General features: G+C 33.6%; 1 protein-coding gene across 4 annotated transcripts in view; it reads left to right on the plus strand.

The window, feature by feature from the left end:
• The first annotated feature begins 1,189 nt into the window (after nucleotides 1-1,189).
• Nucleotides 1,190-18,908, plus strand: part of LOC123533084 (cartilage matrix protein-like) — a 35,222-nt gene continuing 17,503 nt past the window's right edge. For 2 of the 4 annotated variants that reach the window (XM_045314712.2, XM_045314714.2), the window contains exons 1-7: nucleotides 1,190-1,345; nucleotides 4,727-4,854; nucleotides 5,652-5,667; nucleotides 7,002-7,240; nucleotides 8,034-8,267; nucleotides 11,413-11,539; nucleotides 18,268-18,294. In XM_045314712.2, the coding sequence (XP_045170647.2) occupies nucleotides 1,330-1,345; nucleotides 4,727-4,854; nucleotides 5,652-5,667; nucleotides 7,002-7,240; nucleotides 8,034-8,267; nucleotides 11,413-11,539; nucleotides 18,268-18,294 (787 nt within the window). In that variant the 5' untranslated portion in view covers nucleotides 1,190-1,329. Of the gene's footprint in view, nucleotides 1,346-3,951; nucleotides 4,179-4,726; nucleotides 4,855-5,651; nucleotides 5,668-7,001; nucleotides 7,241-8,033; nucleotides 8,268-11,412; nucleotides 11,540-18,267; nucleotides 18,295-18,908 lie in introns of those variants that run through there. The other 2 variants (XM_045314713.2, XM_045314715.2) reach the window with 2 other exon arrangements.

Raw genomic sequence — 18,908 nt, forward strand, 5'->3', positions numbered from 1 at the left:
GTGTAAAGTGCAAAAACAATCCAAAAACAAAACAGCGCTCTTAGCCTGTGTCAGTTGCCCCGTGATGCCGTAGAACTCACTTGTTACCAAATATTCTGCCACAGTACCTAAACTTACACATTAAGTTGCCAATATAACATCCCGTGGACAGACAGGCCAATTTCTGTCTCTGATAATTTGCAGAAATCGTTATAATAATGGTATATTTACATCTTCAAAATATCCGGAATGAGCTGCAGTTCATTTAAATGTAATGTGTCGGTTAATACAACATATGTGGTAACAGGAAATAAATTTTAAGTGGCTATTAATAGATTAACATTAATTAACTTCAAATTCTCAATTTTATTACAATATTGTTAACACAGTAACTCTTCGTTCAAATCTTAAGTGTGGAATTTTCCATTTTCATGAAGTTTTCTCTTTTCGAAGAGGTATTTGCGAATGTTCTTTAAAAAACAAAAGTTAATCACGTGTAAACTATTGTGCTAGTCGCTGATATTAAGTTTGTGTTCAATCTAGCTTTATTTAATAAAGATACGCAAAAAATGCATTTTATTTCACGTCAGTGTGGAAGTGCTCGTTTTTGTAAATGTTTTGCGTTTTTTGGGAAAACATTCTCTGCTTTGGGGTTAGCGCCTTTGGCGGGCAGTTACCTGGATTCTGTTCCAGTACAAACCTGTTCTCCGCAGGGAACTTCCCCACATGAATGAGAGGCGGAGGATGAATTGTTCATCAACGGAGAACATACGCCTCGCCCGGGGATCTAACTCACGACATAGCGCTCCGTTGATCTGCGCTCTCCCTTTTGAACTAAGTGCAAGGACACAGAATGAAACTAAACTATATGTTTTGTATCAAACCAACCACTAAGGGGCCACGGTGCTCTGCATCCCATGTCGCAGTAATATATAAAAAAGTTTTAAGTAAAAATAATACTTTACGACTAACATTATCGATTTATATTTCCTTATTTTGTTTGTTGGTGTTTTTCTTTGTTTTTCTTTTTTTTTTTCTTAACATTATCTTTCTTATGAGATAATATTTACCCTAATTGTAGAAAAAACCCAGAAAGATTACAAAAAAAATGATATAATGACATCAAACATATTAAGTAACATTAGAACAAGATATAAGCTGCATAGTTTTTTCTTAAAAATCACCCATCCGAATTACATAGTACGTTAATACCTTAATATGCCTGAGCATTCGTATGCGGTTGCGCTTTTTGCATGCGTGGTATACATCTTAAATTAACTCTAAAATAAGTTAGTTTTCCCGCTTTCAGTGACAACATAATGAAAATGGGATATTTGATTTGTTTGGTTTATGCTAGGCTGTCCAGGTTAGTAGCCTTATTTGTTTGCAGCTCCTGAACTGACGTCGTACGATCAAATAAATAATTTTGGAGACGCTTGTCAAGTTCACTTAGTCCATAATAGACAAACAATGAAGAATTTTCGATGTTTTAGCAGTTTTAGCAGGAAAAGCTAACATGTGATAAAATAATATTACATTTGTGTCTTTCCACACTGAAATTATTAAACCCGTTGAATAAATTGACCAAAACGCTCGTTTAATAAATTCGATATGAAAAGACACTTGTGTAATATCCTCTGTTTATTAGAGATTTGTCTATATTTCATCAGTAACTATCTACACATTTGCAATTTTAGAAAAGAATAGTCAAATATTAAATGTCATCTTTGTTTGTCAGTAAAGGCCTTTATTTAGAAGGGAAACTTGAACAGAACAGAGCAGATTCTTTATTCAGACTTATACATGGTACATCGTCTACAATTCACATTCAAAAAATTCACTTCGACATTTATGTAAATACTTCTCTTCACCATACATTGTCCGCTTTCCTTTTTTACATTAATAACGATTTTTTTCCTTTCATATTTTAAGACTATATTCCTAGCCCCGTTACAGATTTAAGCGCGATATGATCATACAGTTATATTTTGTCCGTAAAGGAGAAGAATTCTGTAAAACTTGTCTTTCATTCTTATCCTTTCATGTTTTGCTTTCGTCACAGTATTACATATGTACCAATATAGGTACTCTATTTTCGAAATAAATATGTTTAAACTAAACTACAATTCACATTGTTCACATATATACTGTCAACGTGAAAATAAACATGAAATATAGGACATGTTACAAAAAATAGTTACAAACGTTAGGTATGGCTGGTCGCCCCCTTCCTGGCCATATTTCCTAAACTGTGTATTTTAGTTCATACCATACAAGGAAAATTATACGACGATGTCATATAATCTGAAGTTAGCGATTATTTACTTCTAAATGATACAAGAAATCCTTTCACGATTTTCCAAACACTTTATATTTGGTTCTTTATTTGCATAATTTTGATTCTCAACTACTTTTTTTAAAAAGGCATATGGTCACAGTGCTACTGACTTATGGATTTGGCATTATTTTTCAGTAAATCCACCTGCATTTTATACATACGTTAAAATAAATCGGTAATGACACTAATTAAACAGGATTTGTATTCAACTTTCAAATTGATACAATTTTGACAATACGTCTCTTGATCCATTTTAACACGTTTGGTTAGTAACGGTACACTTGGGTAAATATCTTGTAAATGTTTGCATTGGAAACGCTATACACCAATCGTGTTGTAGAACTCTTGCATAATCGTATGTAGGATATTTTAAGTAGGTATCTCGTAAATCATATATTGCTGCTGTTGTTTTCCTAACAGGACTTGGAAACACCTAGTTCTGGATACCATAAATAAATAAGGTATTTTATATACTGACGGTGACCTTTTAGTTATGGAATTGTCCTCTTTCAAAACCAGCGCATAAAATGTAAGTTCACTGTTCGAATATTGCAAAAAAGTAGCGTCTACGTATAATTATAATTGTAATATTATTCAAATGTTTTGTCGAAACAATTTAGATATAAAACCTACATACAGTCGAATACCGTTACCTCGATATTCAAGGGACTGTGAAAATTGCATCGACGTATCCGAAGTTCGACGTAACGATATCGACTATCTGGGACTTCTTTGTGTCGGACGTCTATATTGTCACTATATCCAATGCTTTTTTTCAGAGGGTTTGAAAGGGGAAAGAAATAATATAAAACGTAAATACGATTTTAATTTTATTGACAAATAAACATCTTAATTAAATAGTACATACTTACATTTAACTTTTAAATTTTTCAGAATATACGTGTAAACATTTGCTTTTTTATTTCTTCCATAAACAAGTCTGAATGCAGCTGTAATATTCCTAGTTGAGTAGTCATTTTGACCGTGTTTCGATAACGAAAATTTGCCTGTTAAATACGCATATTGTTACTCAATCCCAAATGGCAGATACAGAAAAATATTTAATCAAAATTAGTTGTTATATTGGAAAATAAGTTGTCCGCTTGCACGCTGTTTTATAAGACTAATTATTGGGAATTAAATGCAAACTTCCTAACATTTGAATTGTACTAAATATTAAATAACAAACACACAAACTAACTTGATTATGATTAATACATCGCCGGACAACAATAGGTTGTTTTTCACACCTTACAAATAACATGGATATTTTTTGATACGCTGTGATATCGACGAAACCGGGTGTAAAAACATTGCAGGTAAGTTGACGGGACTGAAAAATCTCATCGAGCTAAACAAAATATCGAGCTAATCATATCGAGGTAATGATAAATAATGACATTAAAATATATAGGGGAAAATCGGGACTGACTAAAACACATCGTGCTAACCGGAGTATCGAGCTAACCGATATCGAGGTAACGATATTCAACTGTATAACGATTTTATGCCAAAAATTCAATTACTTCCTTATTCTGCAACGCATTTTGGTCAATTTACTGTGATGCCCACGAGAATATCCGGTGACAGGTGCGCGCACGCGCCGTCGTTTGAAATAGAATAGGCTAAGTTAGAAATAGACTGTGTCAACATTAGCAAATACGCAGTTTAAAATGTGTTTGTGGAAAAAGTTGATTTTATTTCTTAATTAACATTTAATTCGACACGGAAAAACTTGGGAAACCAAAAATGAGTTACTTGGTTTACGGAATACTTCGGTTATCCTCGATTCCGAAAATGACCAATCGACGAGAAAAATACAGTAAAATTGCAGTGGTTTAAAACATCGACAGAATTTATGGTATTTCTTGCACAAACATGTTGTTTTTCAGTGTACGCTGATAGAATGTGGTCCTATTGATGGGATACCAATAATTAAATTGTTAAAAACATGCGTTTTGTAATTAAACGAACGCGACTACTTTGGAGTCGTACACCTGTTGAATTTCAATGAACAACCGGCCTTGACGATGAACTGGAATGTAATGCTCATGATCATCGTCAGAAACCTTTGACTAGAAAACACCGTGAATGTCTCTGATAACTACTACTCCGCTTGCGTAAAACTGGAGCGTAACAGTTCTAAAAAATGAGAAATCATAGGCGGTAAGGGAGAGGAACGAAAGTTGGACTCTAAAACGCATTGTAAATAATGCTTAAAAGAAAATTATAGCGCCCCCTAACGTCGAACCTGGATAAAACCTCTAAAGGATTTATGGGTTCTTATCTAAACTTGATGGGTAAACGCAAACTTGATTTTATCAGTATCGTTATGTACATCTAAATTACTGATCACATATTTTGCTTTTTCAAATCAATAACGCTGTATGACATTCATATGACATTCAGGTTGTAATGAGCTAATTGAAGAACAATATAACACGGAACGTATGCATGAACTGGTCTGTAAAAGGAACATTCTAACAGTGTTAAAGATGGGTGAAGGTGTCTATCATTGGTTGACTCTTGTCATATCGGTAAGTTACTCTTCATACAATATCTGCTATATATTTACCTGTTTCTCCTTATTTTTATCATTAAGAGTAATGTTCTATACTCGTATACGTGAAATAGTTGCTAAATTTGCGATGTGACGTTTTTCAAACTTGTGACGTTTTTGTATCCAGAGTAGCAGAAAATCTTTTGAAATGTGTTTTTTAATTTGACCATTATGCCAGTATTTTGTCTTAGTTTTGTTTGTATATGATATTCTTAATTAGCTTCAACTTGCTTTGTTGTTCCGCAGAAACCTTGTTGTTCCGCAGTATTGTTCCAAAGAATTTAATTGTTCTGCAAAAGCTTTGTTATTCCGCGGACACTTTTTCCTTCAGAAACTTTGTTGATCTGCACAATCTTTGTTGTTCCGCAGAAACTTTGTTGTTCCGTTCCGCAAAAAATTTCAGCAGGATTTGCATCAGGCGCTTTCAATTAAAATAGAGTCTTACTTATTTCACAGTGAAAAGAAAAACACATGTCGTATGCATGAACTAGAGCAAACAGTTATATGATCTGATGACAATGCACCTTAATCAATGAAACCTGAAACATGTTTGTCTTTCATGTTGGCAAAAAATAGTTCGTTTCATTTAAATGCATGGCCATGATGATAGAGCATTTTAACGTAAACTTATGGCAATATATCACTTCCGTTTTAATAAAGAAAGTTTAAGGTTTTTATCTAAGATAATTTCATTAGCTTTAAACATGATATTTTGTTTAGAATTTATATGTACTGCAAACGTCTGTTTTGTTCAGGTTTTTTTTCTTGCAACAGGTTAACATCGTATTTGGTAAGTAAACTATTTGTAACTTTGAATTAAGTAAAATCATACGATGAATAATTTGGCTTAGGCTTCAGACTTGTTTATAATCATTATAATAATAAAGATAATAACAGTAATAATAATAATAACGATAACAACAGCTACGGTAATTGTCATAACAGTATGTTTGATGATAACAGAAAATAATGACAATTAGAAATTTGAGTGAGTGGTAGATATTAATAGTTATATTGCGCGCAGTATCTGAAATTTCATATTTCATATTTCATATTTATGTCTATTTCATTATTTCTTATACTTTCACCAAGATTGGATTTTGTGTATAAATGAGAACAAAGTGACTGCATGTAAAGAAAGCGTATTAGGTCAAGTTTTATGTCGTCTCGACTGATTGTTTCACTCTTACAGTCAGGCCAAAATATAAGATACTGAAAGTTGCCCCAAGATACAATATATTTCAGTGAAACTGATTTCTAATTTCTAAATGAACCAGTATCCAAGGGTAAAACTGTGGCCAAAGTCACAGATATTTCTACGGAAGTGTAACAATTCATCAATATGTATTTTGTTCGTGTAGTTTATGACTAGAATTAATGGAAAGTCAACGTATGTTTTTACGAAAGTATTGCTAAGTTTGACAAAGGTGTCCATATACTTACATACACTTCCTTGCCCAAAACTGAAACTTTCGACTCGGAATACATTAAAAAGCCTAACGTAGAATAACTTTATTCTTTTATGTTTATGTTTCACGTTTCCCTGACGGCATTTTATACGTGATTTGTATCACAATCGAGAGATATAAGTATCTAGTTACACATAATTGACAGTGGCGTATACTAGACCAAGACAATGTGTTTGATGTCTGAACATTTTATTGAATTAATGTAACAGTATGCACAGTACTTGATGTACTTAGATTTAGGCCACACTTTGTGTGAGGTAGTTACTTATCTATGTTTTTAAAACTATACTGAAACGAGATATACTGAATAAGTTTGTAGACAACTTAATTCAGGGTCTAAATTGTCCAACTGTCAGCTTGCAGTATAACTGCAATTTTATACAATATATACAATTTTCCTATTGAGATGGGTTTTTATTGTAGTTAAGTTATGACCACTCCAGACGGAAAGAAGTACATTATATTGTAAGCCGAAATTGACCGAGATAGCATTATTATACAAATGAGTTTTCTGGTAAAGCGCTTTATCAGACCATTTGTCCTCAGACCAAAACACTTAGACTGAAATATAGCCCAAACTGTTACTTGACATGAAGTTTATTCTTATGCCCGAGTCAATAATGTTCTAACGGAGCATATTTTTATGTTAAAATAGTGGGACCTGCACCAGTGCAGATATGCGACAAGCCGGCTGATATTGCATTCTTGATTGACAGTTCCAGCAGTATTTGGATATACGACTTTGAGAAACAAATTAAATTTGTACAGGAACTAGTGAAAAGGTTCAACATTGGACCAGACACTATCCAAGTCGCCGCTCTAACATTCTCTCATAACGTTGTAAACGAATTTCATTTCAACGATGTTGACAGCGCACAGGAGGCTAGTGACAGGGTATGAAAGTCTACATTATCTCAGATTTATTATCATTGCATAGTGATAATTTGATATCAATATTCCCTTTTGTGAGAAAATAAATTTATACCATAATGTTAATCGGGAATTTATTCTAAAGACACACTAAAGTGACGATGCAAGTGTGAAAAAAAAAACGTGTTTTAAGAGTTTTAAACATCGTTCTTTAAGAACATGTTGTCTTTTAATGTAAATGGATTCGTAATGACGATCGGCTATATCCGTGCAGCTACGACTTCGGAATTCTTCGTTACTTTTCGTGACGAATCGCATATGGAGAATACATAAATGAACGTAAATTGATGATTGTCAATACGGCTCCGCTACCTTGACGTGTTCCTGCATATTGGTAAAGCTAGAATTCATCGCCAAACGCCGCGAATATGTTTAGCTTACCGAACGAGTATCATGTGAGCTTTTGACTTTTAAAACAGGAATTTAGAAGAAAACTTTTGAAATCTTCCTGCAAAAAATAAATGTTTTATTATATGCAACAATGCTTTACAAATCCGAAGACAGATTTAAATGAAGGGGTTCCTAAACATATATATATACCTCAAAATAAGCACACGGATATTTATATTTTATTTGATAATATCACAGAAAGAATGATAGAATTTTCTGTAAATCATCACTGCATATTTTTAAAAGCGAACATTTCATTGACAATTTGTTTTGCTGTAAGTCCACCTTTTCAAATCATTCTAATTGATTATTACTAATTGATGCCATTTTATGAAGGTTAAACAATTTCTACATAATATTGAAACAGATCGGAAGGATTGTACACGAAAGCGGAAATTACACATTTACCCATTATGCATTAGATATCATGCGTACAGACATATTCTCGCCAAGCAATGGAGCACGCGCCGGTGTAGCGAAAATTTGTATACTGCTGACCGATGGACAATCGTCGTACCCTATGGAAACACTGGAAAAAGCCGGACTGGCAAAAGCAGCCGGAATTACAATTCTAGCAATTGGCATTGGAGATACAGTGAGTGTTAGTTCACATTTAACTCGTGTCTTTTATAATTTGTCATTTCTGATCCAAACACATGTCAGCTATTTTTGAGCCGGAAAATATTAATTTAATTGTATTTTTGTATGAAGAACAGGATATCTGTTAACATGAAGGTGTATATAATAACTCTTGCGCTGTAATTTATGAATAAACACATAGATTACGCTACGATATTAAAATAGTACTTTAAAGAAATCATTCATTTTGTTTTATTTCTAGTGCTCTTTGGGGAATACGGTATGCAAGAAAAAGAATCTACCACTGGTTGTAAATGTAAATGGCAATATCTTTCAACATTTCGTTACCTCATAAACAGTAACCCACGAGCCAGATATTTCAGTACGGACCTTCAACCAGTGAAGGATTCCATGTAATTAGAAAGAAAAATATCGATACATTTACTTGATGTTCCAGCTTTAAAACGCCCTACGCAATTCAGTGCAAGTTGTCTGACACGCTTTATAAACTTTGAAAGAAGGATGCGTAAAAAGTTTGGTCCAGTAAAACAAATGGCTTGATATAATTTTAATGAAATGTAAGGCCCGTATTAGACCTTTCTAACGTAAACGTAATTACGAAACGGAATACTGAATCCGTAAAATTTTAGGCTAATTTGTGGTCTATGGGAGACAATTTCATCCAGTAGTAATGCAATAGTATCTCCCTTAGACCATTATTTGCAAATAACATTTACGGATTCAGTAATCCGTTTTCGATTTACGTTTACGTTAGAAATGTCTACTTGCCACTGAGAGGCTATATTTAATTATGGTATGTGGAGGATTTTTTCCCACACTGGAAATATCTTTTTAATTTATAAACAGAGATAACTAAATCCTGCAGTTTCCACCTTTTAATATATTTCATTCGAAGTATCACATAATCCAATTTCCAAAGTATTTTAATGTATCACATAATATCTCCAATTATCTAAAAAGTCTCTAGTGTATCTTAAGCTTATCCAAAAAGTACCTTCTTTCAATTATGATTAAACAGTTTATATACCCTAAGTATAACAAAGAACATTAGTTTACATAATGTATGGAGCAAATATAAAGAATCAAATGTTATATAATTGATTAATATTCATGAAATGCACATGATCAGGAGTATTCAATATTTAAAGAACAAAGAATATATTGGCGGGACTCTAACATTACATAAGTTTGGAGAAATGCAGATGAATTAAGCATGATACACAATATATATGGAGCAAGTCCTTAGAATCATATATGGTACACATAATCTGGAGTAACTCTTACTTAGAGTATAATAGTAATTAGTCCTTCAATATATAAATTTCAATAATGGTCGTGGTCTTCACGATTTGGTATGGGTTTTATTACTGGATCAGATAAGTTGAATGTATTTTATTCCCTGAAAAATTGCCATTTTTTTTAAATAAAACTTTGCAGAAAATGTACAAGTATTCACAAAATTTCATGGGAGTTGGGTCGGCTTATGTTGGGTTAAGAGGGAAGGCTTTTCAACACAAAAGTGTTGCAATAGATCAAGAAATAAGTTGTATTGCTTTACAGTTTGATGGTACTAGAAGGGTTTTGCGCATACATTTGACGTAAAATGTAAGTTTTGATCGGTGAATGAAGTAGTTTAACTATTTTCAAAACTACTGCTTACTCAGAATAGATTGTATTTCCTCCAATTTTCTAGGTCAGGAACATAATTTACAGGTTTTTGCTACACTGGTTTACTTTCCCAGTAGAAAATAAGTTCTTTACACCCATTGTTTTGTGAATTCTTTTGTAAATTCATTTCAAATCCTACCACGTATTGCCAAAAACACGTGCTAGTGTATACCTAAAATTGTTCCTCAAGGCGACATCCGCCAAACAAAATCAAAGCACTGGGAGTATTGGTGGGCCCGTGCATAGACGTCTTCTGACTAGATGTGACTAGACTTTGGTTAGTGACGGGAACAGTTGCCTTTTATGAATTGTATATTGTGTGGGATATCAGATGTTTGGACACAGTGAAAGTCGGTCATTTATTACCTGAACAGAAGAAAGTTAAAACAAATGAACTGACCTTAAATAAAATTGTAGATTAACAGTAAGCTTGACTACTCGTCAATTTTCAAGTCCAATAAAGGCTACAGCATTCATTACAGTCAGGCAGCATTATAACAATTAATATTTTATTATGAAAATAATAACAAATTGTTAGCAAAACTATAACCAATTTTCTCTATCAAAGAGTGCTATAAATTGGATTGATGTCAACAAAGTATCATCTTACTTGAAACATTAGTGAAGTTCCATTCCAGTATATGTAAGTGCTACTGAGAAACAGCTTTATAGTTAGTTGCAAACAAAGATTTTCTGAACTTTATCTCTAAAATAGTTCTTATGTTGAGAAGATTCGTTATGTTTTGATATATCAAAGTTATAAAACGTGATGCTTTCTTAGTTAATAGCATATTCTAAAAATACAATACGTCACAATCGTTTTATTCAGATTTAATCAAATATTTCAAAGGTATATTAACTTAAGGTAGATGAGTAGACAAATTTGTGACATTACAAAAGTTGCAATAAAATAAAAATTTACCATCTTTCCTTTGAATTGTCAAGCAATATAATAACATTGAACAATATTAAGATAAGGTGTTTTTAATTCAACGATATGTCACATATTTTCGCGATTTCACGTACCGCTATTGTAAGATAATGGCCAATTAAATAGAATGTGTTCAATATTTTGACTTGTATCTGCTTTCTTAAATGCATTGAACAATTTGGTACAAACGTATCATAGCTCTATTTCCTAACAAAAACTCTTGTATTTTCCTTTACAAAAAAGATAATTATCAGTATTTTCAGGAGAGATACTTGTTTTACGAAATAGTTTTTCGCTTATCATTTAATTTTCATTTATGTTGAATAAAATAATGCATCAAAAATATTATATTTTGCATATACATATCAAACTCACAACAGATATCAAGTACAGTAGACATTTCGAAAAGTTGCGGACCTGGAGAGAGATACATGGGATATTGTAACCAAAGGCTGCCTTCTGTAATTTGATAGGTGGCTATGTGGAACGCGTTCGCCTCTTTATGTATTTTCGGCATACTCAATGCACTTTACTCTTTATATTGCAGGTGGACGAGCAGGAACTGAGGACCGTGGTCTCACCTCCAGCAGACCAGAACTATTTTCATTCATCTACATTCGATAGGCTCAAAGAGAAGCGGTTTCCAGAGCTGATTGGTCAAATAGCGTGTGATGGTAGGTTGCATGTTATTTGTTTGTTCATGATATGCTCTGTCTCTATCATATGCATTATCTTTCAAAGGTATATGTTGAAGGCATGATGCAAAGGTGGAAACCAGTGTCTGGGCCCCGGCTTTTTCTGTGTAAACGTTTTTTGAAAATTTCATCTTTTATGTTATTTATGTTATTTGTCATATCTTATGTTTTGACATACAGCTGATACAGAATATGAAGTATTCTTAAATATGTCATTCAGAGAGTAGACTTTTGTAAAACAATCTAAATATACGGCTGGTCATTTTGAAAAAAAAAGCTTCATACTTCTAGTGTTTCAAGTATATTTTCGAAACTTGAGAATATTATTAGTAGCAAACATTCCATGTAAAGGGTTTCCATGTATTTTATGACGGAAAAACTTAATCAGTGAATGACATTTTAATAAACTATACTTACTGTGGCAGACTGCTAAAGGTGAGTGATATATCTTTGGCACTCCGTAAGTCATGAAACTTTCCGAGAATCAAAACGACAATTAGACTCCATTTTCAAATGAAATCTATATTTTGCTTTTATTCATAAAAGCTTCCTTTAGTTTACAGTCCTACAAAGTGTTGTAAAATGTCAATTTGTCCTGGATGAACCAGGTAATTTACATTTATTTTGGAGAAAACATGTCTGTTTTCCTTAGTCAAACAGGATTATTTGGGTAGTCCTCTCTACTTTTATACAATAGCAGATCTCAAATACAAGTTACCTGATTTTAATGATGCCCAGTTTTTATTCTATAACAACAAGTTTTCGAAGTATATCAATTTCAGATATTTTCAAGATATATGAACTTAAGTGCTTAAACTTTAGGATGGAATTGAAAATATCTTATCAGAATGGATTTTGTTATACAGACACTGGACTGTGGACTTATACAATAGGGGTTTTCTCAAAATAATTAAAGGTTTGCAAGAAGACAGCATAATTTCGGTATTTGTGCTTTCAATGTAAAATCAAAGTGTATTGTGAAATCATGTGTGATAGTATATTTCTGTACTACAACAATGCATGCCTTTAAAAGTACCATGAATAAAGTACAGACAATATGTTTAGCGGGTATAATGGCACTTACCAAACACTTTAAGGTATTAACTTTACTTGTTTTCTGCTCGAAACCAGTGCTGGACGTAATTTTGTAATTCGTCTCCTTATTACCTTTTAGCATGTTTTAGATCCTGTATAGTTGATTTTGCAATATTTTCGGCGTCCCCTGTCTTCCGCAATGCCTCTGTGGCCGAGTGGTTCAGGTCGCATAAATCATTTGCACCTCACCGCTTCGGATTCAAAACATGGCTTTGTGTGTAGTACTTACATGCGTGGAAGCCATTCAGCTAGCTTATAGAAGGTCGGTGGTGCTAGCCAAGTGTCCGTCCAAGTTTGAAAGAAAATTGGGTCGCAATATGACATAAAATTGTGTCAGTCATAGGTAAGACAAACAATGTACCTGTATATGGCAATGTGTGACCATGATGGTAAGCAAGTGTTCAAATGTTCAAAGCCATATATCAAACAGTTTAGACAAAATATGGAATAGTATTGGAAACTTAACTAATTTCTATGTCAAAAAGGGTCATAATTGAGCTAAAGTATGTAGTCTTGCCTACAGTTGTAGACTATGAAGGTAAACAAATGGTCAAAGTTTCAAAGCCATATGACAAACAGGTTTGACAAAATATGGGCCATAAAGGGCCATAATTCAGCCAAAATAGTTGGAAATCATGATGATAAGCAAGTGTTCAAAGTTTCAAAAGCACACTTCAGATAGTTTTGACAAAACGTTGACTTGTACGAAACTGAACCAATTTCAAAGTCCGACCAAAAAGGGCCATATTTCAACTAAAGTAGTTATGTACTCTTGCCTACAGATGGAAATCATGATTATAAACAGGTTTTCAAAGTATAGTTTTGACAAATAGTGGAACTGTATGAAAACTGTACCAACATCCAAGTCCAAAAAATGCCATAATTTAGCTAAAATAGTTGACAGAATTATGTACTCTTGCCTACAGATAGAGATCTTATGAAAAACAAGTGATAAAATTTTCAAAGCCATATGTCAAACAGTTTACACAAAATATGTACTAGTAAGAAAAACTTAACGAAGATTTGTAAGTAAAAAGGAGCCATAATTCAGCCAAAATCCTTGATGAAGTTATGTACTTTTGCCTAAAACTGGACATGGTGATGGTACACAAATGTTGAAAGTCTCATAGCGTTATCTCAAAAGGTTTTGTCAAAATATGGACAGGTACGAAAATTTTAACCAAGGTGTGACGCTGACGCTGAAGCCGTTGTGAGTAGGAAAGCTCTACTTGTTCTTTGAATAGTCGAGCTAACAACACAGTGGGACACCGCCGCCCAAGACAAACACACACGCACGCACATACACACGCATGCAAGCAAACAAGCAGGAAAATACATTACAGTGGGGCACCGCCCAGGGACGGCGGTCGGCTCAAAATATGGTGGACACCTAACCCCACTCAAGGTAAATGGAGAGGGGGCGTAAATGTAAGAGGACGATGGGGAGAGAGGAAAGAAACACCAACAACAAACAAGAAAATATACGTAACGTAAAATACGAAACAACAAAAAACATAAAAACAAGTTGAAAATACTGGCACCGCCTTGGAACGGTCAATAACAAAGCAAGTCGAGCAGTGGTCATGGACTAGTGAAAGCGGCAAAGCGAGCGTCTCATAAGTATAACACTCTCATAATCATGGCCGCAAATTTATAACTGTATTATTAACACAAGGTTAGAATGTGTAATCATTATGATCTATAAACATTTTTGATAACACATTGTATATAAATGCCTGTAAAGTACACCAATCTCTTTTATTTGGAAAACGTACCCGGACCAATAAATGCTATGGCTATGTTTAATTTGACAATGTTTACGAGTGCAAATATGCAATTTAAAGTAAAAGGTCTCGATGGAAAGGGCATAGAAACAGCTAAACGGGGATATCTTTGATTTGGCTCTTAGCAAAAGAAAAAAGCCAGGAGAGTCTCATGAGTATAACATTCTCATAATCATGGCCGCTAATTGATAACTGCGATTTTCTTGTAAATGATGGAATTCGGCCTTGTTTCAAGCAAATTATAATAAGCCTTAAACAAAGGAAAGACCACAGAGATGTAGCAGAAGTGCCAGTAATTGTAACTAAATGTTAGAAATTCAATGTATAATCATTAAGATCTATAAACATTTCAATAACCCATTGAATATATATAAACTTACTCGGACCAAATACGCTACGTTTAATTTGACACTGTTTACGATAGCAAACACGCGATTTAAAGTAGAATGTCTCGTTTGAAAGGGCATAGGAACAGCTAAACGGGGACATCTTTGATATGGCTCTTACCAAAAGAAAATGTCAGGAGAGTCTCATGAATATAACACTCTTAAATCATGGCCGCACATTCATGACTGCGATTTTCTTGTAAATGATGGAATTCGGCCTTCTGTAAAACAAATTATAATAAGCCCTAAATAGTGAACGCGACAAAGCATTCAGTGAAAGCAAATAGCTGGTAATAAACAGTCGTTTATTAATTCATTATGACATGAAAAATGTCACTCACGTGCGATTTTTCACAGTAAGGAAGTCATATTACATTCTGTGAAAGACAGTGAAAGGTCGATAGCATTTGTATCAGAGAGAACAAAACTACTCTCAGATTGAGAAAGAAGCACTGTCAATAATATTTGGAGTGAATGAATGCCACGAATACTTATATGGCCGGAAGTTTATACTAGATACTGATCATATGCCGTGGGCAACCATATTAGGTCTCCAAAAGGGGATACCGACGATGGCAGCAGCGTGTATGCGGCCTTCGGCTGTGACTCTTACAGGTTATTTTTATGACATAGTGTACAGGAAATCTGCTGATCACATGATCTGTGATTTTCTATCACGATTGCCCTCGGACGAGTATACGCTTAATGGATGGTCAAAATACGTGAATGATCCTAATTTCAATCCATACTTTATCAGACGAAATGAACTTTCATATTATAATGCAGTAATTTTATGGGGATTGCGAGTGATCATACCCGAACCATTTAGAGAGCGTTTGTTTATTTAACTACATGAGGAGCACAGGAAATGTGTAAAATGAGACCTCTAGTGCATAGTTACTAGTACTTGTGGTGGAATAACATTGACTCCGATATAGAAAGAACGGTTCAAGGATGTGTGGCATGCGTGTCAATTCAAAATTCACTAGCAACAGTACTTTTACATTCATTGAAATGGGCAAAAAGGTCATGGCAACATATTTACACTGACTATGCTAAATTTAAACAACAAGTATTTCTATTATTGTAAATGGTTAGAAATGATTCCGAATGAGTCAACAACTAGTTAGAAAACCATTTAAAACACGTGGATTGTTTTATAAATGGTGTCTCCAGTAACTTGTGAGTGATAACGATCCAATGTATACATCTGCATAATTTAACATGATCATGAAAAATAATGGAATAAGGCATACGTTAGTACCAGCATATCATCCGAGTTCAAATGGAGCAGCGGAAAAGAACCTTAAGAAACAATCATTTGAGACACGAAACAGTGGAAAGAACAATACTTAAAATAACAGGTTGTCAAACTTTCTGTTATGGTACATAAATACAACACACTCTATTACTAAGGGAATTCCTGCAGTATTATTGTCCGACGAATTTTTTTAAAGAAAAAACTGGGGACATAGAAATAGGATGCGTTCTTCTGTCCGTCCGTCACACTTCGTGACACACACTCTGCGATCCATTAAGGGATTTTGAAATAACATGGCACAAATGTTCCTAATAATGAGACGACGTCCAGACCCCTAACTAAGGTCACATTTAGAGGTCAAAGGTTAACAGGGTCTGTTTTGTGTACGGTCCGTAACTCTGCTATTCATCATTCATGGAAATTTCAAATCCCCCTAACTAAAGTCACATTTAGAGGTCAAAGGTTAACAGGGTCTGTTTCGTGTACGGTCTGTAACTCTGCTATTCATCATTCATGGACATTTCAAATCACCCAACCATCATGTAAATATAGAAGTGTATAGATAAAAGACACGTGATGAAACCAAATACATACGGTTAAAGTAATTTTTCAGTAAAATGATTTGAAACTGTTCCTTACTTTACAAATGTATGATGTTTAGTAACTGATACGCATAATTTGTTGCATTAATGACTTGAAAAATATACGCCATGCACGACGGCGTCATACTGCTTTCATGACATTCTTAACGCCACGTCTCAAAATGCCTTAGGTGATGTAATTAAAAATAAAATATTGTAGCTTTTGACATAGTCAAGATAATTACTTCAAATTTTCGGATTTTAAAGGTAAAAGAATGTTTTCCATGAATATTTCGTTATCTCAATTTAATTTTGTCACTTATACAGATTTTCTCATGGATTGGTCCATATTTGTATTGTATGCGAAAAATAGCAAATAAAAATAGTATTAAACTAATTGATTAAATGAGTTTCCACACATACCAGATAAATTCTCCTCTGACCGTAATGGTGTAACAATTTTGGTTATAGTGTGATTTAAGTGAGGATTTAACAGCCTTTTTACTAGAACCTTATAAAACAGGCACATAGAGTAGTAATAACTTGTATGAACTTTATGTACAATTACCTGAAAGAAATGGTTCTGCAAAACAATTAGTTTCGATATTAAAAAAGAACACATAAAGTTGTTTTCTATGTACACACCACCAGCGTAGACAAATTTCAAAATTATTTGAAATGTTTTGACCTCTGAATACATTAGTCCGGGAAAAAGATCGCTTGACATTTACATTTTTATTGCACACGTGTCTATGCTAAATTTGATATACAGTTGAAACTCAAAATCTCGAACTTGCTTATCCACAATTCTGGCTATTTCGGAGTGAATGTAAGTCCCGTCTCTAAAACACGTGTAAAAATATCATTTTCGGTCGAGTTTTGGTAGAAACGTACGTTCGTTTTCTTTAAATTGGAAATACATAGTTTTAAATGTATATTGTCATTGTACACACTTGCTTCCAAGATTGATTCTTGTTTATGAATCTCAGAATAAAAAGATACGTAAGATGAGCAACAAATACAGTACAAAGAGAGATTGTGTATGCCGAAAGATGCAGGATGTACTTAAATAAAGAAATTCACAAAATATTATACATATCTATATATGGCAAACAATGAGACTCGTTGTTCCTATACTAGTAAAACGGATGTAAATAAAATATATAACTTGATATCGGCGATTTCTTCTCAATACACTGTTTGAGAAAACCCATGTTGTAAGTCCACAGTCCGTTGTCCTCAGTCCGCGTCAATGTAACCTGAGCCTGATAGTCTATGTACAAAGCAATTTACATACTTAAAACATGAAACAGTTCCCTATTTGAACAAACACACATTTGATTTAAATGAAGTACGTTATTTATGTATTTTTGAACATCATCTTCAATAAATTTTCTGTTACAAAGATTGAGCAAAGACTTCGATGCAAGTCGTTGATAAAAAAAATATTAGCATTTTAAGAGTATAGATTCTAGCTCTGATATGGTGTTAATATGAAAATTAACCACGTGTTCTTTCATACATGTAAAGCTGTAATACCCTTACGTGTTTCAAAAACTCTAAAATGACCGAATTCTAAATAAAAGCTTCTTTATTTCAGAGCCAGAAGATCAGCCACCCGCTGAAGGTCAGTGCAAACGAGAAATAAATCATAATTATATTTAATAGACCTATGCTCTTTTTGTGCTGTTGTTAGAATCTTTATATAAGGTAGTGTTGCAGGTTTGGAGCATTAATTTTTCTACAATATAGAATTTGACTAAACCCTAATATCCTAAATCTTCAGAATGTGCTTAGAAAATTCATCAAATAAAAAGATATTGCAGTGTGTTACTTTTTTGCAAGACTGATTTGAAAGTTTTGGACCATGCACAAGTTTTCGTATTAAATGAGCGTGTTTGGAAAAATCCAGATTTTGATAACATTTCCGCTAATAGAAATTTCTCTTTAACGTAGCTTTTAAATAAACTTCGAACAATCGTAATTAAGGTAGTTCTGTATGTTTGATGAACTGGAAGTAATGCCGTAACGTCATTTATCCGAAAAAGAAACAACGTAGAATAAACCTGGATTCGGCGTATGGAAATGAAAAGTTTTTTTATGAAGCAATAGCAGCCGGTGAGTAAATTTATTATAATGGCAACTCTGCTATCTTTTTAAAGTTAAAATATGATAACAAAATATCTAAACCTTGAATGATTTTGAAAGTTATCGTCTTCTAATCAGCACCCAGACCTGTAT

The sequence above is a fragment of the Mercenaria mercenaria genome, chromosome 12, assembly GCF_021730395.1.
Source record: "Mercenaria mercenaria strain notata chromosome 12, MADL_Memer_1, whole genome shotgun sequence".
Taxonomy (NCBI): domain Eukaryota; kingdom Metazoa; phylum Mollusca; class Bivalvia; order Venerida; family Veneridae; genus Mercenaria; species Mercenaria mercenaria.